This window comes from Protopterus annectens, chromosome 3.part1, assembly GCF_019279795.1.
Source record: "Protopterus annectens isolate FY-2018-M chromosome 3.part1, PAN1.0, whole genome shotgun sequence".
Lineage (NCBI taxonomy): Eukaryota > Metazoa > Chordata > Ceratodontiformes > Protopteridae > Protopterus > Protopterus annectens.
The window spans coordinates 504,110,542-504,134,773 of NC_056732.1; the positions used below are offsets into that span (position 1 = coordinate 504,110,542).

Here is a 24,232-nt window from a genome sequence, read left to right on the forward strand (position 1 = left end):
CCAAATGAAATAGTAATGAGGATTAGTACATAGGAATAGATAACATGGCAACTGCAGCTCAGAAACGTTCTAAGTTGCTTTGCTTCCACAAGCATGGTGGCCTTTCTAGAATTTTCCACAGCGTGTACAGTTTTCTCTGATGAGTAGTCTGGTGCTTCAGTTTCCTGTGAACACACACACACACACACACACACACACACACACACACACACACACACACACACACACACACACACACACACATTCATATATGCATGTGCATGGAAATGCATGCATGTAAGTGGGCACACACACACACACACACACACACACACACACACACACACACACACACACACACATGCACATATGCATGCATGCATACATGGACACACAGGCACATATATACACATGCATACACACATGCACATATGCATGTGTATATCCACACACATATGCATGCATAGGCTTATAGACATTCATGCATACACAGACACATTTACACACAGAAACACAGACACAAACACAAGCATCTGAGCATCATGACAGCACAGATGCGCACACATGCGAGGTGCGCGCGAGCGCACAGACACACACACACACACACACACACACACACACACACACACACACACACACATTTGTCCATTTGGGTATAAGTAAGTTGTATTTACTTCCCTATTTTCTCTCTGCTTGTTATCCACATAGGACTTGCGGGGTGCTGCACTGTGCCCTGACATTCATCGAACTTACCTATTGCTAAGCACATGGTTAAAAGCAGTGTACACCATTTCATATATTGTACCCTTATTGTACTATGGTGCCTCCTACTACTGTTAAATGTGCTACTCCATTTATGATTGCATAATGTGATATGCTGTGCACCCTTACAGATTTATGCACAGTACTCATTGCTCCAGCCATGCTCTCTGTATGGTAATCATTTAAAACATTGGGTCAGGACTTGGACTGCAGAATCTGAAAAGGAGGCTGAATGACTGAAAATCCAAGCTTACACATACTAAATCCAATATTGCCATTTCTTTGTCTATTTCCTTTTATCTGTGGTGTGGTGATCCCACAGTTAATATATATAAGTTTGGGGAGTTTGGAATCAATTAGGGTGTAGCAGGCCCCACCCCTTGCAAATAAAGAAGTTTAAAGGAGAAGTATGATGCTTAATATTCACTCTTTTCCTGTATGTTTTTCTCCTTTTTCAGTATTTTAAGACTTGGCAATACAAGATTCAACATTTCATACATGCATGGTGCATAGTTTACTATGCTGTCCACCTTTTGCAGTCCTGTCTTTTTTCACTTCTGAAAGAATACTTTAATAACCTTGGCAAGCATTGCTGACCTTCTTTGTACCTCAGTATGGATTTGAACCTGTACTTCTGCCAAAAGAATAACTCGGGTAATGCTAGAGTGGCAACTGCCCCAGATTGTTGGGCGTGGCATGATCAGCTGATCCTGATCTTTCTTTAATGCAATACTGGCTTTGGTATTGCATTTGCGGTCAAACCTGAACACTGTAGCATTCTGTGTGTGTGGTCTAAACTGTAGCAACTATTTGCTACATTTGTAGCAAGTAGTTTGCTACAGTTTAAAAAGAAGATTTTTTTTTAAACTAAAACACAAGAGCAATCGTTATTTCTGCAGGCAGGGTGTAAACTGTAAAAAGTGTTTGTTACATTTGCTTAAAAAGAAGAAATTATTTTTATTTTTTTTAAAGTAAAACAGGAGCGTTGTAGTGCTCCATGCAGGCAGGATATAAACTTTAGCAACTGTTGTAGGCAGGGCATGGAAATGGAACCTGAATGGCTGAGCAGAAGAGAGGATGTATGTGTCATCCATCTAGCCACCTGGTTGGTGTGCCAGCAGATGGAAAGTCTGGCAGGGGCATAGATCTAATTGTAATAAGCTGATTGCTTATGATGTATTGGTCAGCTTATTACAGTGAAGATTTTTTTTTGTTTGCTTATCACTTAATAGGGTGGGACACTGGTTTATAGTACTGGCTCAGAGTGCTAACTGATCCAGCTATGCTTCCGACTCCTGCCCCTCCAAGAAATTAATATCAAACTTCAGATCTTATAGCTACTCATCTCGGTCAGCGGGAAGGAGACACTGTATTGCTGGATATGCAGGCAGCCATACTGAGAAAAAAAAGGCAAAGCAAAAGTAACTTTTCTTTTATTTAAAACAGAATGTCCTTACAAAACTGTTCCAGTTTTTATACTCTCTGCTGTCTGTATTCATAGAAATATACAAATAATGTATACTGTCTTGCTTGGAGGAAATTTTATACCACTATCTTATTTTAGTAGCAGTTAAACACTGCATTTTTAGGAATGCTGTAATTTGAATTTATTTATTTACTTACTGTACTACTAAATGGGTGTTTTCTTCTCTTCTTGAGAGTATAACATTATTTTGCTCAAACTTACCTTTTTAAGATCAGCTTTTCAATCAAAGCCTTGTCTTGTTTGTTCGTAGCATGTTCTTCACACCGCACCTGTACTGTGGTTACTGTTGAACTACAGCATGCAGCAACACGATGCATGTTTTATCCAGACACCCAAAGCTGCAGGTCATCCTTGGAAGGTCAGAGGTGTCAGCTTTTAATCAAAGAGCCAGCTACTCATATCTACCGTTTGCAAGGTTAGTAACAAAAGTCAAAATACAGGGATGTAAAAATTGTGGCTTTTCATCCAATACTCAGCTTATTCTGAAGTTCTTAAAATGAATCACTCAAATATTATAAATGCCAGCGATATCAAATGTGTGGATAAAGAAAAGTGAATCAGATTTATATTGCATTCTGAGCAACAAGCATATCTGTCTATCTGTCCTTCTGAGTATACATTTATTTCTGTATTTTTATGCATATTTCTATGTAGATGTGTCTACCTGTGAATGTAACTTCCAAAAGGTCACTGGAGGCAGAATATATGTAAAACACAAGTTTAGTTAGTAATCCACAAAACAAAATATTAACCTATCTGACTTTGAAATTTCAAAGAAAAGAAATTGTATCTTAATAAATTTCTCATGACAGCATTCAGTTCATATAGCCCTTTCATGTTACAGGTTGTTGTGTAACACAAGGAAAGTCCAAGGCTACAGGAGCTTTCCAGCCCCACTTTTTGTCCTTAAAAACAAGTACTTCTACAAGGTACATTCTACTGTTTACATCTACAGGTTAGCCCCATTTGGGCTGTCTCATTCCATGCTTCCAGGACTTTCTTCAGATAATCCTCCATGAGAGGAACTAACTTACTGAGTTTAGCCTTCCAGGCTACTCCCCTTTATATCACAACAACTGACAGTTAATATGCTTTGCAAGAATTTTTGTACACTCAGTACTACAGTATACATTCTGAGTACACATTCAATGAGACACTTACATCCTCCATGCCCAACATATTACAGCTATCCCTCCTCCCAGCAAAAAAGAACAAGGTTTTGAAATCATATCAATGGCTAGCACACCCTGGAATATCCATCAGCATTTCCATTGGCTCAACTGGTCTTGGGATACTGTATACCGAAAGGGTTAGAGATGTAGTGCTCACAAGTGCAACTCTGGTTTGCCTATTCAGCCTTTGCAGAGGGGCATGATCTGTTACTAAAAGGGAGTGTCTGCATAACAAATAGTCTTTCAAACCTCTGAAAGCCATGCTTATTGCTAGACCTTCTCTTTCAGTAACTGAGTGTCACCTTTCTACTTTGCATTGCTCAGCTTCCTGTTGAAATAGCACACTCGGTGTTCCTCATGTTGAATGTTTTGGGATAGTACTGCCCTCAAACCTACCTTTGATGTGTCGGTAAATAGGGTAAACTAGTAGAATAAGGAGTTCCTTTCACAGGTTCAGGACAAAGGATCCTTTTTAATTTATTAAATGCTCGGTCTTCCTCATGAGACCATTATATTTTACAGGAGTTTTCCCATTGTGAGATATGTCAACTAGCAGGCACTAGTCATAAAATTAGGCATAGTTTCTGTAGTACCCAGCTAGTCTAAGACATGCCTTTTCCTGTCTTTTAATAGAAAGTACTGGGCATCTGGTCTTATCACCCCTCTTCCTATGAGGTAATTTAAGTACTTAACTCCCAACATACCAAGTTTGTTTTAATCTGCATTTATAGCTAAGCCCCATCTGTTTTATGGATTTTAATGTAGTCTGCTCAATATGTTGTCAAAATTCTCAGTCCTCTGAATAAATTATCATGTTATACAAGTATGCTGCATCCTTTCATGAGTGGGGCTTCAATGTTTTATCCATCAGCCTCTGAAAGATGGCTGGGTCTCCTTATAAGCCAAATGATAGTGTTGTGTACTTTCCATCACTTCAGATGACCACTAACATTTGGCCAGAAATGTGTTTTCTGTGGAGAGTACTAGCACTTAATACCTGACCTTCTGGGTTAAATTCTCAAAGCTGGGTATTCTTATTACAAACCCCCTGCTGAATTCCCTGGACTGTATGTGCTTCCTTACTGAGAGCATTACCTGCTTTACTTTGTCTTGGAAACTAACCTAATGTCATCCCCCTCAAATGTCCCCATTCTGGAGGAACATTTGGAGGAACATTCCTATTTTTAGGCCTGATTTACCCTTGCACAGGATGTCCCTGTTTTTGGAGATGTGTTTCTATTTTCAAGGTTGATTTGCCCCTTTAAACAATTTTTTTTGAATTCCTCTCATCACATGTGTTTTTTGCAGCTGTCTAGTATACAGAAAACCACATTACATGAGCAATATACTAGTGGCAATAATAATTTAAAGAAAGAGGATACACATCTTACATCAAAAATCATGACAAAATTAAATGGCCTTGTGTGGTGGGAATTTTGTGATAGAGTTTATTAGTCTACAGATTTTATACTGCCTCTTTGATAATGTGCTTATGATTTTCCATCATGTTTGTCGCTCTTTATTTTAAAATGTGTTTCTGAGTAGTATATCACATTCCTATTGCATGAGGAAGATTTGTGTTATTTGGTATTCAAATATTATGCTAATGAGATGTCCAGATTTTTAGCTGGATGTTCCTACTTTGCAGGGGTCTTTGTTCCTATTTTCAATGTCTACAGGCTGAAAGGCATGCCTAATGCTTTATCACACCTTTAAATGATTTAATTTCCTCTTTTCAAGTGTCCTCCTGAATACCTGCCATACAGAAGTTCAGATGAGGTAAACCCAGTTGAAGCTTGCGACACCTGTGTGACTGCAAACAGCCTGGTACTCAACTGATTTATGTATTACCTCTTAGGCTGCAATCAGCAAGTATTAGCACCTCTTCCTAATAACCTTAGTATAAAGTGCCATGGGGATCCATCCTAGGCCCATCTTTGTTTACAGTATTCTTGCTTCCATTGGGATATCCTATCAGTGATGGGAGTGTAGCTTGGCACAGTTACAGTTACAACAATTACAACAACAGTAACAACAACAACAACAATATAAAAACATGCCAACAGTTACAGTTGGTAACAATCAGCTGTAGCCCTTTCTACAGGATGATGTTGAAAGTATGCATTACTTTGCTGGCAATATTAATTAGTTGATCACGTACTCAATGCATAGATTTAATCAGTTGAAACTGTTGTGAAAACAATATTAAGAAGTAACACTCTCGTCATAAGAAAGAACAGATTACATTTTATTTTCTGTTATGACTAATAGCATCCTGATTTCTATTTTTCAAAAAGGAAATCATAATTTCAGAACTGTCAGTCTGTCAGTTTGAAAGAATACTTAGGTAATAGTTTGAGCCTCTGACCTTTTTATAACAAATTATAACAGGTTGGACTTGTTTTATCTTGTGATCTTTTGATTATTGCAATGATGTCACTTAATTTGTATTGGATTTTCATAATTTTACTAAGAAATGATCAAAATTATATTTTATATCAAATTTTCTTAATATTTTGCACAGTCTGTCTTTGGATAAGTTGTATCTAAAATAACAAATGTTTGACACGATCTAGAAGTGCATGTTTAGTAAAATAATATGTGATGACACATTTGGCCTGGCAGAAACACTGAATTTGTGTCTAAGAGAATTTACACAGTGCACATAGCAAGTACAATTATTCAGGAAACTGGCAAGACCCATAATTTGTATTTCTGCTATACTAAGTTCTGCTGTGCAAGTTGCAAATAATAAATGCTTATCAATGATCTCAAACATATAGCCTTATATAAAAGACACGTTAGGTGATACTAGATTAGTTGCATTACAACAGAGGGTGTCACTGCATGCTACTTTGTCTAGACCTAATAGTCCCTGGTCTTAGAACTTGTACTATTGTAATTGAAGTCCTGCTGGCCTTTTTGATATCTGTAGCTGAAACACACAGAAATAATGTGGTTACAGTTGTCATAAAAATTCAGTCTGAGGTGACAAAAGTATAAACAATAACAAGCACAATCTTTGAAAACCTAGCTGTACAAGCTTTTCATGTGACACTGGACATGCAGCTCTGACTACTACAATGAATTATCAGAATACTCTTTTAAGTAACAGTGGGAGTTGAAATCACATTTCCACTACAAAACTTAACACCTCCAAAACTGAGGATAGTCCTATTCATTCTTCCTTCACTTCCTAACTATACTATTTATGGTGGCAATAAGCTTGAGTTTGTTGACAAGGTTTGCAGTTTAAATGTAATCTCAGATTGTAGGCTGATACTGTGGGACTTCATGTCTGCCATCATAAAATATCTTGTTTCTGCTTGCAAAACGTTTTCAAGCATCTTGTACGTCAAAATGATCTTTCAGTTGTTATGCATGCCTTGGTCTCCTCATGGCTGGATTACTGTAATATCCTGTATATGGGACTTCCTAACACTGGGCTTGAACATCTGCAAATGGTGCACTACATAATTACTAAGCTACTAACTGCAACATCCTACTGCCAATATATCATACCTATCCTGTACACCCTACATTGTCTTCCCATCTAATATGGGATGATGTTCAAGGTTCTAGTGTTAATGTGTGCATTCATTCATGACTTGAGTCCCTCTTACTTGAAGGAACCAGTTGTGTCATACTGCCCTGCTAAGGCCTTGTGTTCAGCCTCCTAGTAGCTGCTGGTGGTTCGCAGGGTTTACCTTGTGACATCTGTTTCTCAGTAATTTGCCTTTTAGGCCCCTAAACTGTGGAATGTATTACCTGGGTGCCTTTGACAGTGTCCGTCTTTAACCAGCATCACATTATGATATAGAATTTGCAACTCAAATTTAGTTTGTACTTGGCAGCAACTGTATTGTAAGGAAGTAAAACCTGGTAAGTCTTTGGCCAATTGCCTAAGCACACACCACCTGTGTAAGTTCCAAAAAGACAATAGAAGTTGAATTTATGTAAAAACAAATGAATGAAATGAAACTGAAATATTATCCCATGTGACATTTTAATTTAAAAAGAAAGCAAGCAGTAACATATTAATTTGTCTATAACTACATTCAGTTCACACACAGCCAGGATACAGTTTGTCTTGTAAAACAAGGAAATTCTAAGGCTGCAGGCTTCACCCACACAAAATTTTAAACTCTAAAATTAAGAACATCCACAAGGTATACTCCACAGGTTAGCCCTGGTTGAGATGTTCTACTTCATGCTTTCATTTTCCTTAATATGCTGGTCTCCATGTGAGAATCTAACTTCTTGATTTTAGCCTTCCAGGTTACTTCCCTTTATACCATAAAATGGCTGTTAAAGCCTTGTGATCTATCTAATTGCTTTGAAAATATTTCCACACTCCATGCTGCAGTATACATTCAGAGTACAAAAAATTTAGAGGCACATGCACGTTCTCTATACTCAACATTTTGTACTAGATATATATATATATATATATATATATATATATATATATATATATATATATATATATATATATAAAATTGGATTTAAGAGCATATAGTAAATGATCATTGTTGCCTTGGGCTGTGACCAAACTTAAGCACACCCAAATAAACTTCACACTGTACAGCTACAAAAATGAATATCCACTACTTTTCTAGTCTCTCTTCCTACCTTAGCCACAGCCCAGTGCTTAACAGTAACTGTATTTTGACTAAAACTATTACATTCAAACAAAACACAGACACACAGACACATGCACACACAAAAATGTGCCTTTAGAGGCTTATAATACCATTCAGTGCCACAACAACCTGTTTTTCCTTTTATGGTAACTTGCTTCTGGCAGTCAGACCAGTCTGACATACAAAGGTTACAAATTACTGTACACTCAGCTGCAGTATAATATCTTATAGCAACTAAGTAGCCTCGATTTTTGAAAGGTAGATGCAGATGTTGAAAATGTACTTTTTTAGTATAATTACCTTAAATATATTAATACACATCTGTCTACCATAAGCAATGAAAATTTACACTTCAGTAAGATAACCAATAAACACAGAAAATTAACTGTACACACAGGTATGTTGTTGCAATGAAACATAAAATAAAATGTTTTGAGCAGATGAGTGTCACTAGAAAACACCAGCTGTCAACAAGATATATACCACTTATCAGCTGCAAAAATTATAGACATGAGCTTAACTGATTTTGGAAGCAAGCTGTCTGCCTTCTCATCTGCAGCCCATATCGAGACTCATAAAGTCTACTCAACATTCCTAGTTTAAGTGCGAACAGACTGAATTGAACAGTTGCACCTATCTGAAGAACTTCCAGATGAATATCCTTGAATGAGTCAGCACTGGGAAATGCATAGTCAGCACAGTCCTTTTGGCAAATACCCCTTTTCTGCATTAGATAAAGTAGTCCTGACTTCCCTTCTCTTGGATCAAAATTCAAATACAAATATATTTCTGGAAAGTTTCAAGCTACCTAGAGTAATCAATACATTTTAATATACTTTTTCTCCACCCACTGCCATTTTTTTCTCCACCATTAGCTGTCATTAATCAGTCATCCCATTCATCGTTTGTAGGGTGAGAGGCAATCATAGAGGACATCATTCACATAGCTATTAGGCAGTTTTAGTTATTAGGCCCTTACTTGACCTTTTTATTGGCTGATGATGCCCTCATCACCATGTGAGCCTATTTTGACCTTCATTTGCATCTGAATACTCCTGTCTATATGTTAATGATGACTTCCATCATTAGCTTGGTATGCCAAGTTCAGATCTCTGTTTACTGCAGTTTCACCTGCAAGCCTATGCTTGCATGTGGTAAGGTAATCACTGGAGCCCATTCCTTCGCCCAAGGGTAGGAAAAACAGATATTGGCTGTCACTCACTCATTCCTTCACTCTCCTGCTTGGCTGTTCCAACTCACAAACTGCTAATTGAACTGAGGGTGTCTAGGTCATGGGCAGGATCTTACCATTGTGTGCTACAGAAAGTAAAGTAATGTATTCATTGGCAGAAACTAGCTAAGTCCTAATATGTGTGTGTGTGTGTGTGTGTGTGTGTGTGTGTGTGTGTGTGTGTGTGTGTGTGTGTGTGTGTGTGTGTGCGTCTGACTGCAGGGCTGCCTAACTTACTGTTGCATGTTGACCCTACCGCCCCCCCCTGTCTCTAACCCTAGCCTGACACCTTACTTTACAAAAACATTTCTGATAACACTATCACTGTTTAGAAAAATGCAAAGTGCATGGCATCCCGGATACTGACAGGCATTCTGCAGATGAAATTCCCAAGTATGTTTCCTGTGGGAAAGCTTCTACAGCAGTATCAGACATGTTCAAGCATATCCACTATAGACCAGCAGCACAGTCATAGCTCCCATATTCCTGAAGTCATGTAGGCATCACTCAGAATCAGTCAGCAGATGTGCAGGTGCATTATCTATGCACAGCCTAACACTGCACATCCCACTGTGGAGCCAGGCAGAGTGTTGCATGGTATGTAAGTTATTGTAAATACTGTTTTGTTTATCTAGCAAGCCTGGGGGATGCCTGCCATACAGCAGTTCACATGAAGTAAATCCACCCGAGGTTTGTGGTACTTGTGTTACAGTAAAGAGAAGATATGTCAGTAGCTGGTCCCAGTTTTTCCATCTACCTCTATAGCTTTTTATAACATCAATTTTACATATTTATTGCTGTGTTCAAGCAGCCTGTCTCCTTGAAGGTAGTATATAGATATCCTCATCTGTTTCAGTTTAAGGCACCATTAAACCTCATGTGTTAATCTGGATATGAAAGATGTGCCTTGTTTAATAAGAATTTTCTGGGAATCCTTACCCTACGGAGGATGATATTTTTTTTATTTTACTATAGACTTTGCATTGACTCTTTGCAGTTTATTGCTTCAGGAAATTTTGTTGTATAATCAGCAATTACCAGGCTATAGTGCCAACCATTATTCTGTTTAGAAGAGGACTCACAATGCCTATTGCTAAAAAGGAGCCTTTACAATGGGAAAATACTGTGTTGGATGCTGTCTTTTGATACTGTGGATAAACTGCACAAAAGTTCATTATATCTTCATAATACTGGGTCAATAAAATCTAGCCTTTGTTTTATCCATTTCTAAATGACAACACAAAATGTGACTGTGTGTTAATTTCATTAGAAATGTTCTAAAAGTTTTTTTTTTTTTTAAATTAATAAGTTTATTGGAATATGCTCCCTCTGGTCACTTCATGTGGCAGCCAATTTCGTAGCTCAGGGTAGGGATATACTGTAGACCTGTTCTTTTTTTGGTTTCCCCATCTGATGTCTCTACATTTTCTTTTAATGTGCTTAAGAATAACATGCTTCTACTGAGCTTTCTTGAAACTAATATGACTTATTTTGAAGTCAGCTAAATCAGCATTTTCCTCAGTATTCTGACATGAGCATTCTGATAGTTTGAACAATTGAAAAGAATATTCTTCAAAGTTCTGTAGTGAGTAAAGTACAGTTGTGTAAGTTGAACTCACCATAACAGTAGATGCTCAAATGATCACTGCTACAGTAGCCTTAGCTATATGGGTTGTATTCTGACAAGGACATAACAGATATATATCCTGCTAGCTTCAAAAGCGTCAGAGTACCTTCCATGCACCAAACTCTTAAGCAGCTCAAGCTGAGTTGACTAAAAACAAGCTTGGGCCCGAAGCACTTCAGAGCTTACCTGCTGTCACAGAGAAGGAGGCTGAACCCTGAAATGACAATGCCAGGAACAATAAAAAAATGACTGTCTATATCCTGACATAAGAAACACACCAAAAGACAATGGGGATGACGGAAGGAGCAGCTACAGCAGCAGCGATTATTCAAACATATGCTTTTCTGGTAAGTTCACCTTACAAACTGTGCTATATTCTTCATATTGATTACTGCTGCAGTAGTCTTAGATATATGGGTAGATTGCCATAGCTAACTATATTTGGGAGGAGGAAAGAGAAGGGTCTAGGAGAATGGTCCTTGAAAAGCATGATCTAAACCTAGAGGAAGAATCAAGCTTATATTGCTTTGTAAAAGTATGTAGAGAGGACCAAGCAGCATGTTCTAGAATACTCCTAGAATCTAATCTTTTCCAAAAAGCCATAGATGAATCCAAGGCCTTGGAAGAGAGGGCCTCGACCCTGCCCAGAATAGATTTGTCATGGTGAGTATAGCAAAAGGTAATAAGCTTAGACAACCATTTTGAAATATTTTGTTTTGACACAGGTTGACTCTTCTTACCTTCACAAGAAATGAACAATTGATCCAAAGATCTGAAAGCTTTAGTTCTGTCAAAATAGAACCTGAGATGTCTGTGGACATCCAAGGTATGGAGTATCCTTTCTCCCTCTTGTTCAGGTACAGGAAAGAAAACAGGCATATGGATAGTTTGGTTTAAAGTAAACTTAGATACCACTTTAAGCATAAAAGAAGGATGCCCCTGTGGAAAATGAGATAAGGTTGACTCATCATAAGAGCTTGCAACTCAGATACCCTTTTCTCAGAGGCCAAAACAATCATCTAATTACACTCCCAGAAAATATGTTCCCAGTTATCTCTTTCTTACCCATCACACCTTTGACATTTGCTGTCTACCTGAGGAAAAATTCTTTGGAGTATGCTTGGGGTGTAAAATTACCTATGTAAACACTTCCAAGCAAAGATGCTAAATTTTCTAGACTTTGTTGCATATTTGGTAGACATACATCTATCCCCCCATTCTTTCTTCTTGTCCCACTTTTTGTCAGTAGCCTTTATTCTTGGGAAATTAGCAATATCCATTCACCTTTCCTGCAACACTGCCTGCAACTCCACCATCTTCCTACCCACAATCCTTGCATTGCAGAGATTACCAAGCTATGGTTTGAATCGTTCTTGTTTTGTTCATTTGCTACTTTTGTGCATCTGCATTTAGCTCCTGTCTACAGCCAACACCTTTCTGTCATTCTCTTTTTCCTTTCCATTTAGTTTAATAAAATCATTGTGATGCACCTTTCCAGTCCCAGTACTATCCACTGCGGGTTCTTCTGGACTCAGATGGAACCTGTTCCTTTCATAGAACTGGATTCTTTGACAGGTTTTCGCTGTCCTTCTCTCACTCGTCAGCCTTATCCACTTCTGCAGCTAGTCATTATACTCCCCAGTCATCTCACTCATCTGTGTACTAGCTGCTGGTTAATACTTCTTCAAATGAGGTCTACAGGTCTTATTCCTTAATATTTCTCTTCAGTCTCATGAAACAAGCTTGCTGCCATCTCCTCTGACAGGTCACTGCTTCCCACTTGCACAACACATGTGTCCATCCTTCCATTTGGTATTTCCTTTGGTCACCTATCCTGCTGTATTAATTGAGTGCTGACTGACTCTGTTTTGCTTGCCTTGTCTTCTGATCTTCTTTGACATTGAGTTTCCAATCATCAAACCCTGTCTGCATTCCCCATACTGCCTAACCTCTCCTTTGCTTTCTATTCCATGCCACTCTCTATAACATTCCTAACTCCTCTCCTTTGCTTCCTGTTCCATGCCACTATCTTTAACATTCCTAATTCCTCTCCTTTGCTTCCTGTTCCATGCCACTCTCTATAACATTCCTAACTCCTCTCCTTTGCTTCCTGTTCCATGCCGTTTTCTATAACATTCCTAACTCCTCTCCTTTGCTTCCTGTTCTATGCCACTATCTATAGCATTCCTAACTCCTCTCATTTGCTTCCTGTTCCATGCCACTATCTTTAACATTCCTAACTCCTCTCCTTTGCTTCCTGTTCCATGTCACCAACTATAACATTCCTAACTCCACATCCATTTACTCAGTCTCTCTGTCTGTACTGATTGCCACCCTCTCTTCCTGTGGTGTATGTAGGCTGTTCCCCATCCCTGCTGTGCTGTGTGACGATTGGGGAGAGATGGGCGAAGGCTGCCAGCCTAGTCAAATAGAATTTGATATAGAATTCTGGCATTTGTAAATAAATGTAAAATACAGGCATGTTTTCTTGATAATAAATGTAAAATACAGGCATGTTTTTTGAGTGTAAAGAATACTGTGAAATGTGGACCTGCAAAATATGTGACAAAATTGCACTCTACTGGCCCAGTGAAGCATGTTGTGACCCTTTCATATTAGAATTCGGCTCCAGTGTGGCTGGGTGAAGGTTTCCTGCCCATTGTTTTAAGGCTAAAGTTTATGACCAGAATTTACATGTGGAAGGTGCTTTATTGCTCGAGTTTCTGTTAGAATATACATGTGAAATGCCTTGCATTGTTGTAAGTTCTGAGCAGGTGTTATATTGCTAAATAATGCAGTTTGTGGCCTGAGAACTCAGACCAGTTGTTAAGATGATGCAATATGAATACTAGGAAAACCAAAGTGTCAAAAATGATGTAATTTGGGAGGGCCTTAAACACGTTTGTTAGTAGTGTTTAAATACTATTTCTCACAAGAGAATGGAAGCATTTTGATCTTGTATATCCAACTTGTCAGCACTTTGCCTTGTGCTCACATGTAAGTTTTAGCACTGTGGTTTACTGTAGGAATAGTTAAAGTTAGTAAAGATTAATTAGGTATTCTTTGAAATCAGACCTGTCCTACTGTATTATTTTAAGTTTCTGTGTGATCTCTGAACTCTTAGATATCTCTGTGGTATAGTAGTTTTGTCTTGTGTTTTAATTATTTATTAAATATTTTTAAAACCTTCTACCTGTGGCTGGTTAGTGTAGAGATAAGCTCTAGAGTACATTACATATTTATAGAGGTTATTGTAATAGGCCGCTCTAAAGTAAGCCTTGACTGTTAGTCATATTACCATTGGATTATAATATTGCACAGTAATAACTGGACACCCTTTTAAGGGCCTTTTAGTAGCTGATAATTAACTGGGTGGTGGCAGTAATTATTACCGTATAGTTTGGGTAAAGGGGCACAGTTGGAAAATCTGTGTCAGCCTTTCCCAGGAGTGTCTGTGAAGTTGTGTAAATACTTATCTCAAACTGTGTGTGTGTGTTGTGGCAGCTACTTCACAGGGACACAGAGCACTGTTTGGACAGAGAGGCTACTGGAGGTTTTAGCTTGCCCAGTTAGGCTGAGACCTGGATCCTATAGTTGTGCCAGTGGGGAGTCTTATTGGAGACCTGGTGAGCAAGGGAGGAACCAGCCCCAGACTGACTGTGATCTCTGTGTGCACTTAAGGGAAGTTGTACTTTACTGTGTGTATTAGTTATCCTTTTCTCTTCTATGAGATGACCTCCCTGGTGTTAGTGGTCAGGATTGAGGCTCCTTGATTGCTGGGCCAGGGCATGGTCATCACAAGTATTTGGCAGTGGTGGGATCTACTTCACATACTAATTGGTTTGTAGTGGTGTGGGTAGAGAAAATTTCTGTAGATAATGTACAGTGATCTCTAAAAGTGTTTTGTACTCTAAAACAACCATGCAGTGTATACTCAGAGTTCAGATCACAATTGTTTTATTTCTTTCGTTAGCTTAGTGTTGGTCAGGGTGAGCAGGCAGCATGTCAGCAGAAGAGTATGGAAAGCTGACAAGGACCCTGCTGGCGGAGATGTGCCAGGCTGGGGGACTGGTGCATGGAAACCTGACTAAAGCAAACCTGATTGCAGCCTTGGTTACAGCTGCATCAGAAAACAGCAGCCTGAAGGACAATCAGACTGACAGTTGTTGTTGTTGTGTCTTTCAGCTTTTCCCAGTTAGGGGTCGTCACAGTGGAACTCTGGCCTGCTAATGATTGGCAGTAGATTTTTACGTGCCGAGTTGCCAGCTCTGAAGCACAACCTTCAAGGAAGGTATGCCCATTCATGCATGTCTCCACACAGAAGACGCTGTAGCTGAGAATCAAACAGGACAATGTCTTAGTGGGAGGCGACAACGGTACCGCAGCACCACCACCGCAGTCAATCAGACTGACAGTGGAGATACAATATCCTCGGAGAATGGACAGCTCAACCTTTCGGCAGTGGACTTAAAAATCCAGCTGGCGCTAAAGAGACTTGAGTTGGAGGACAGGCTAATGGAACTAGAAGTAGCCGTGAAAATGAGGTGTCTACAAGCTGAGGAAAATGAATGGCAGAGAAGGCATGAGAGGGAAATACTGACTCTTCTCCTACTATGAAGCTGTCCCACTGTTCTGCATTCTCCATATGCGGTGCCATTCCAAAGCTTATTTGCAAAACAGCTGCTGTATTGTGTACCTCACAAATCATGCCATCCTTTTCCTGTCCAGTATATGCTCCTACTTTCATGTATAGTTATTGAATCCCTACTTTTTGTGTTTAGTTTTTCTTCTTTTTTTTTCTTTTCAGATGTAAACATACTTCTCTTTCTTTTATCTATCCTTTTTGTACCTAACTAGGTCTTTTCTATTCTCATTTTAGGACACGAATAGGAACTAGATCAGTGATATAAAGTTAAGCTGGATGAACAAATTAATGCTTTAGTTTGATGCTGCATTGTTATGTTGAAGAGTGGGAAAAAACGAAAGGGAAACTAAACAAAGTTTAGCCATTGTAAGGGAAGGATTTTCCAAATATTGTCTTCTAGAGCTCTCAAGTACAAGCAGGTAAATAAGATTGGGAGGCTTCTAAACTCAAATCTGCATAAGGGAAGGACAACTAACTTTAGCGTTACTGGGTTTAAGAGCAAAACAGGTGTGGGGGGGGTTTGAGAAATATCAAACAATAGTTTCAATGCAATCTTACCTGCGAGTTGTCACAATTAAACCTTATCTGGTTCTCCTAGCTGTAGATTCATCTGTTATATCTCAGTTGCTTCCACAACTGCTTTGGAATTTCATGTTCAAATAGTAGTTCTGGTACTTGAAAAGTCAGGTGGGAGAAGATAGAATTTGCAAACATACCTACCCTGAGAGGAAGGAGTGGTGGTTCCCACACAGCAGTTTGTTCTGATGTAAAAGGAGGCTTGCATGACACAAGTCACTGCAGACACGGGCTTAATGCTTCCAAGATAGTGATGCTAGACCTTGTATATGTGTAGGTGGCGGCAGACACATGTTACAAATGAGAGCATAGGAGGCCCCTGTGGTGATGCAGAAGCCACTGTCAGCCAAAGTTAAGGACATAAAGAAGCATCTTTATAGCTAGGGCCCAGCATGATGTGGGATCTTGACTGAGGAGGGGGGCACCAAGTGGGCTCAAGTCTGATTGGGAAGGTTTGATGGTCAGCAAGCCTGATTGAATAAAGGACTTGGGGGGGTGGAGAAATAAAATCCCTTAGGAATCCAAGTATGCAATGCAATGGTATGCATCCTATTCCTAGCCTGGAACTTTTACTTTTAACACTTGTAAAACTCTTAAGCTTAACAAACTTTAATTAAAAATAGCACCATAATAAAAGAAAAAAAGATAAAGAAACAATGTAACTGCACAAACATAAACCAAGAAATGGAAAATAATCACAGACTAGTCCTATTTGGATGCTATTACAATTAAATCTTGTCCTATTCTCTTTAATATAAATAAAAATAAATGCCATTTCTCACTTCTTTCCACAATTACAATTTGGTTAATCCATTTGGGACCAAAGAACAAAACACAACTGTTTTTTGTGTCAAATCTAGGACTTTAAAAGCATGTAAAACTCCAAGAAAAAGTAAAATATCAGTACTATAAAACAAGAGAAAACACAGGATAACAATGTAGGTATGCAAACTCCAATCCAATGGATCAAAATCAAAAATAGTCACAGAGTAATGTTACCTGGCAGCTAAAGCTTGTCTTATTCTCCTTACCTTAAACAAACAAAAAATACTCCCCCGGATTCTCAAAAGCTTGCACGGCGTGCATGATTAGTGTTAAAAGAAATTTTGCAAATATGGCGGCCGAGCGATCCACGTACTTGCACGTCTGACGTGCACGAGCGCTGTAGCACTAGTGCTGCACATCCCCAGCTCTCATATGCAAATCACCCCATTTGCAGGTGAAAACCATGCAAATGAGGTAAATATGCCATCCAGGAAGCAGGAATCAGGGCGTGCAGGACTAGCGTAATATGCAGAAATGTACTTGGGTAGTAACCGAGTACGGTACTGCAAACTCCAAAACAGAGCAATGACCGCTCCAAATAAAGGCTGCATATCATTGAGGAAGCATGACAGTGGCCAAGTAGAAGGCCATTGGCACTGCAAAATGTTAAAAAAAAAAACAAAAAAAAAATCTTATTATATTTTGCCGATCTCGCCTGTTTAAGCATAGGGCAGCGACGCGCAAACAGGATCGGGGGGAAAATAATAAAATAAACCTAAAATAAGCATTCTAACTAAAAGCAGTAGTCTGCCATGCAAGTCAATGGCAGGTAGAAGACAACCTGGCCAGTGAGTAATGGTTGCTAAGGGGGAAGGCTCAGTGTGGGACATGTAACTATGCATTAGCAGGCAATCCTATGCAAATGAGTTGAAAGATAGTGAATCCTAGTTTTCTCCAGGGTGTGAGGCAGGTCCCAAGAGTGTAAGAGTATAAATAGCTGGGTGCAAGACTAGAATATAGGTGACATCATGGGGGGGGGGTGTCACGCATACTGAAAGTGGATTGGAACCGTGTGGCTTGGGATTGCTCCTAGATTAGCACAGCTAAGCTAGGGGTATGTCTAAACCTGTCTAGCACTCTTTCCAAAGTGTAAGTGGGTACGCGTGCCGTGACCTGGGTTTTACAGGAAGGAAAAAGAAGTTAAACTAGGAAATAGCAGCTCTGTGCACATCTGAGCACTCCATTTGTGCGGCACGCACAGGGGCTTAAACAGGGAGACAATGGGAAGGGAAAACAGCAGTAGGAAGGTAATCAAGGAGAACTAGCTGAGCTGACAGGTAAAATGTATCAGAATCAGCCAATTACACAGGCAGCAGACCAACCCAGCCCAGAACACTACTATAAACTAAGCAAACGCCTTCCCCTCTGGTTTTTCCACACTCTACACCACTGGTGTATACAAGCGGGGAAATTTTAACACACAAACATACAAAATGAGAAGGGCTGCAGCAGGCAACATAGAACAACATGTGCAAGAGGCTAAGGGTGGTGAGGATGTGAATGCTGCTGAACAACCCACAGTGAGGAGACGGAGAAGTGTGTACAGACCCAGGGTAACCTACCAGGGGCTACATGAGCTGGAGATAGTGGAGCGCTATAGGGTAGACAGAGACCTCCTACAGCAAATTGTTGAGCTGTACCGGCCACACCTGACACACCAAACTGGCTGAGGGGAACCCATCCCAGTGGATACCAAGGTATGTGTAGGCCTAGGCATACTAGCCACAGGTACCTCCCAAAACACAACTGGGGATATTATGGGGATTTCACAGGCACCAGCATCCAGAGTATTCCACCAGTTCCTGGATGCCATGTCAGCACATGCCAGTGAGCATGTATATTTCCTCAACACACGTAAGGTGTTGACCAGCAATATGCGTCTCTTCCACCAAATAGCAGAATACCCTGGGGTGGTGGGTGCTATAGACTGCATACACTTACACATCAAAGCACCACCCAGTGAGCAGGGTAGGGCCTACATCAACCGCAGGGGCATCCCCTCCATTAATTGCCAGGTTGTATGTGATGCCCGGGGCATTATAATAAATGTGTGTGCTGGCTGCCCTGGAAGCTATGACGATTCACACATATGGCATCTGATGCAGCTGTACCACAGATTTGCCAATGTGGACATCCCCTATGGTCACCTAGTGGGGATGCTGGTTACCCACTGGAGCCATGGCTGATGACACCCATCAGAAATGCACACACACCTGAACAACAATGCCATAATGAGGCACACGCACAGGCCAGACATATAATAGAGGGTGTGTTTGGGATGTTCAGGTCACGGTTTCGGTGTCCAGACACATCCAACGGAGCCTTGCAGTATTCACCAGCTACATGTACCCAAATTGTTATGGTATGTGCCATGCTACACAATATGATCCTGTGGAAACAGCTGCAGCAGGAACAGCATGGGGCAGGGCCACACAGCCCCCCCACCAGTGCCAAGGCCTGTACAGGCACAGAGTGACTCAGAGGAGGAACAACCTGAGCCTGTCCCAGTAGGCAGAAGGAGGCATGTCCAGTATGCCCTGGCCTTGGCAAAGAGGCAACGCATAGCATATGCACTGATACAGTAGGGACCCAGGGAATGACACCTCTCTGTGACTCGCACAGACAGTAAAAGGGATGCCAAACATGACACTACCTGTGCTCAACCATGTATAGGGAGTGTACTAAGTGCATCTGACATAGGCTGCCCTCCAGCACCATCCTCAAGTCTGGCACACCCTCAAGGTAAGTCAATCAACCTACCAATTGCCAAATGAAGTACAATGTGTTGTTACCTGTAGCTATGGTATCGGTGTGAGCATGCAAGGGAATTGGTTGGCCGAATGTTAAGGCAGCAGACAGTAGACACCCATAGTGTCATCCATGACATCTGTAACACATACTGGAGTCATCATAGTAGCCAGTACTACACAGAGTGACAAAACCCACTGCAGGAAATGGGCTGAGTGACATGTGTGCCCATAAGACCCACACATGCCAGTCAGGAAGGTTCACATACCCAACAACAGTCTCAGACAGCAGGACAGGTGTAGGCAAACACAAACAAATGCTGTACTATGGCCTCTGAATGAGCCCTATGGGTAAGCCCTCCCCCAGGCCTACACAGACAGACTACAGCAGGCCAGGGAGTTGGATGTAAGTTGTGAAGGCTAGGAAGTCAGAAACTAATATGTAGGTAATTAAAGCTAAGAACTGCAGTACACTGGTATGCCAGTACGATAGGTAAGACTACAGACTGAAATGGAGTACCTGACATACCAGTACAGTCCTAGCAAATGTGTGCACATGTCAGGTGTGCCCCCCATCCAACGTACACTTATAGTAACAGTCAGGTGTGCCCCCACTCCTATGTAGAAATGTAGAAACAGTCAGGTGCACCCCCCCCGCTATGGAGAAATGTAGCAACAGTCAATGCCAAATGACCGATGGATACCCTGCAGACACAGCATGCTACCTGTCGGTGTACAACACAAAGGACAGCACCACAGTGCAAACTACCTGGACTTGACCCACACATGCAATACAGATGGCCACACTGGGCATGCTCACACACTTAGAGGAATGAAGGCAATGTCAGTCAACAACATACTGAAAGGTCATGCTGGGCATGCTCACGCATGTAAACACATGAAGGCCATATCTGCAAACACCAGTGGACCAGACATATCTGTCAGTCGCAGTTCATAGTGCAGACACATGTCAGTATGCACCACTCCTGACTTGCACACACAGTGGATAGGAATACAGACATATATGTAAGGACAACACAGTATAATAAGCCAAAGGAAGATGGACATAGATGTGTGGAAGAGGGTGACCGTGACAAATAGCCATCCTGGCCTGTCCCACCCAGCACACAGCCAAAGGGCCCCAAACACATTTGGTGCAGATGTCACTCACTGCAGATACTAGCCACCAGTATCTGTCAGCATGACAGACTATGTGGTGCACGTGCCAGCTGTGCAACATGACTGTACAAGGAAGTAGTAATCTAGTAGCTGTATACATGTACCTGTGACATATGACCTCATGTGTGCCTGCATGTGGCATGTCAACCCCTACATGAATGGGTTATGGCCCATGCACACACTGTCCTCCTAATAGCAGTATTATGACAAGCCTGCTGAGGTCATCCAATGTGAAATACACCTTTGGGAGAACTGTAGCTCAGTAATCTCCATGGCATATCCCATAAATGCATACTGCTGTAGTGATAAACTGGTTAGGTAGTAGTTCTAACCCCAGACTTGGCAATTGTGTGAGTGTGTGTTTGTGTGCGTGCATGTCTGTCTCTGACTGTGTAGACAGCAATACTTTTTAGGCCACTCACACTCCGTACAATTCCTATACTCAACTTTGGCAAGGCTGCTGGTGTCACTCACCTAGAAATTCACCTCTGGGAAAGTCATAGTCCAGAAGTCTCCATAGCACGTTCTGTAACTGCATACTGCTGTAGTGTGATAAAGTAGTTAGGTAGGTGTTCTAAACCCAGACCTGGCAAATGTGTGTGTGTGTCTGACTGAGTAGAGAGCAATGCTTTTTAGGCTACCCACACTCCGTACAATTCATATACTCAACTTTTGCAAGGCTACTGATGTCACTCACCTAGAAATACATCTCTGGGAAGATTATAGCCCAGTAATCTCTGTAGTGCATTCTGTAACTGCGTACTGCTGTAGTGTGATAAAGTAGTTAGGTAGGTGTTCTAACCCCAGACTTGCCAACTGTGTGTGTGTGTGTGTGCATGTGTGTGTCTGACTGAGTAGAAAGCAATGCTTTTTAGGCTACTCACACTCCGTACAAATCATATACTCAGTGTTGGCAAGGCTGCTGATGTCACTTACCTAGAAATACACCTCTGGGAAAGTTATAACCCAGCAATCTCCGTAGTGTGTCCTGTAACTGCATACTGCTGTTGTTTGATAATGTAGTTAAGTAGATGTTCCAACCCCAGACCTGGCAACTGTGTGTATGTGTGTGTGTGAATCCGTGTCTCTATATTTCTTTGACTGAGTAGAGAACAATGCTTTTTTGGGTATTCACACTCCTTAGAATTCATATACTCAACTTTGGCAAGGCTGCTGATGTCACCCACCTAGAAATACACCTCTGGAAAGGTTGTAGCTCAGTAATCTCTGTAGCGTGTTCTGTAACTGCATACTGTTGTAGTGTGATCTAGAACTGTGGTAGGGTTCCATCTCCACCTATGGCAGTTCTGGATGTTTTGTGTGTGTTTAAGTGTCTGTGTATGGAGCAATGCATTATAGGCTACTCACTTGCAGTACATTTCAAATGCCCTACTTTGGCAATCCTGCTGATGTCATTCATTGTGAAATACAACTTTGTGGAAAAAGTTCTTTAGTAATCCCTGTGGTGCGACCTATAACTGCTCCATGCTGTAGTGTGCTATAGGTCTTGGTCAGGGGTTCAATACTCACACATGTTGGTTGTGGATGTTGTGTCTGTCTCACTTTCTGTGTAGGGAGCAATGCATTTTAGGCTAGTCACTCACAGTACAGCTGACATACCCTAGTTTGGTAATCCTGCTGATGTCATTCATTGTGAAATACAACTTTGGGGAAGAAGTACTTCAGTAATGTCCGTGGTGCGTACTATAACTGCATAGTGCTGTAGTGTAATAAACTAGTTAGGTAGGGGTTCTATTTCTAGACATGACAGGTGTGTGTGTGTGTGTGTGTGTGTGTGTGTGTGTGTGTGTGTGTGTGTGTGTGTGTGTGTGTATGTGTGTTTGTAACTCATATCCTGTGTAAAGGCGGTTGTGAGTGTGTGACACCTGTGGGCAATGTGGAGGGAGTTTTGCCTATTTCTTTCATGGTGGCCCTACTATATATCACAATGTCAACCATACAGGGATAAGAGATGTAAATTAGCTGAGAGGCTGGGGTGCAAAGCCATACCCATACATGTAACATCAAGGCCAGTCAATCACAGTAAGCAACTCCACTATTACCCAGAGCACACACTCAACACATGTGTCATACACACACACATGCCTAGGCAACAGCCAATATGTGAGTAGTACACTGCATATTGGCCACTTATAGTAGCTATGCAGTGATACCAGTGGGCTACAGAGGGCATGTCACCCTGCCCATCTGTCCAATATGCATGTAGATGCAGACAGTGCACCTTCACCATGTTCCCCAATGGACACCTGCACCACCTATGGTGCCTTCACTTGACTCACAATGGACATACCATGCCTGACAACATGTCCTGTATGGACAGATGACACTGACATCAGGGAATGCTGTTAGCATGCTATCAATGTAGGTGCAGGGAAAACCTGCTGCCCATTAGCAGTTCCTGCCACAGGTGGGCAAGACTGGCACATCTGATGATAATCTGTATTCACAGCATGGGCCAGACACCCTGGGTACAGTAGCACATGTCACTGTACATGCATGTGGGAGGTGTGCACATCCCAGACACCATCCATGTCATGGACTAAGGAACACATACATGGCAAGTGATGCACAGCATTTGCCACACACATAGTCACCCAAGTGACTGGATGGGTGATGCAATACCCACCTGTGTGGGCAATGCAGAAACTACAGGCCTAAGCCACAATGCAGACCATTGTCATGTGGCCTGATGCCAAGGTATACCCATCGCCTACCCTTGTACAGCCTGCTGGCACAGTTGACCACCACATACCTGTGCATACATGCACCCATACATGTCAGAACTGGCACCCTGTGTATTCATGTGTGTGTTGTATGGTGTGCGTGTCCACATCCACACTCACTACAACCTCCCAGGCCATTCTGAAGCATGCTGTCTGATGTCTGCCACCTTCTCATACTCCTTGCCCTTAGGACCACCGTATGACTCGTGTGGTGCATGTGATACCTGCACATTGATGTGTTGTGGCAATCCCACTAGTGATGAGTTGCACTCTTGGCCCTGCCAAGTGTGTCAATGTTTGTGCATCCCTGTGTGAGTGTGCCTGTGTTGATGCTGGCACCTGTTCATGCAGACAGGCATGTGCACATCACCTACCATATATCTACCGTATCCCTGTTGCAGATGTCACTCACCATCACATTTATGTTCTGAGTGCTCCACAGCAGGTAACCCATGTGGCACATCCAATAACTGCATTGAACTGTTATAGCACTACATAGTTGTCGGGGGTTTGATACCCTGTGCTGGTAGGTGTGTGACACAAACATGCTTCAGTTTTACTCTCCCACCCCTACCTGACATGTATTTGCCTCTGTCTGCCTCCTCCCCCCCCCCTC

At 41.3% G+C, this 24,232-nt stretch overlaps 1 protein-coding gene across 1 annotated transcript in view; it reads left to right on the forward strand.

The window, feature by feature from the left end:
• Window positions 1-24,232, forward strand: part of TG (thyroglobulin) — a 2,464,750-nt gene that overhangs the window by 1,196,625 nt on the left and 1,243,893 nt on the right. The window contains exon 37 of the mRNA XM_044066937.1: window positions 2,478-2,642. Within this exon, the coding sequence (XP_043922872.1) occupies window positions 2,478-2,642 (165 nt within the window). The remainder of the gene's footprint in view (window positions 1-2,477; window positions 2,643-24,232) is intronic.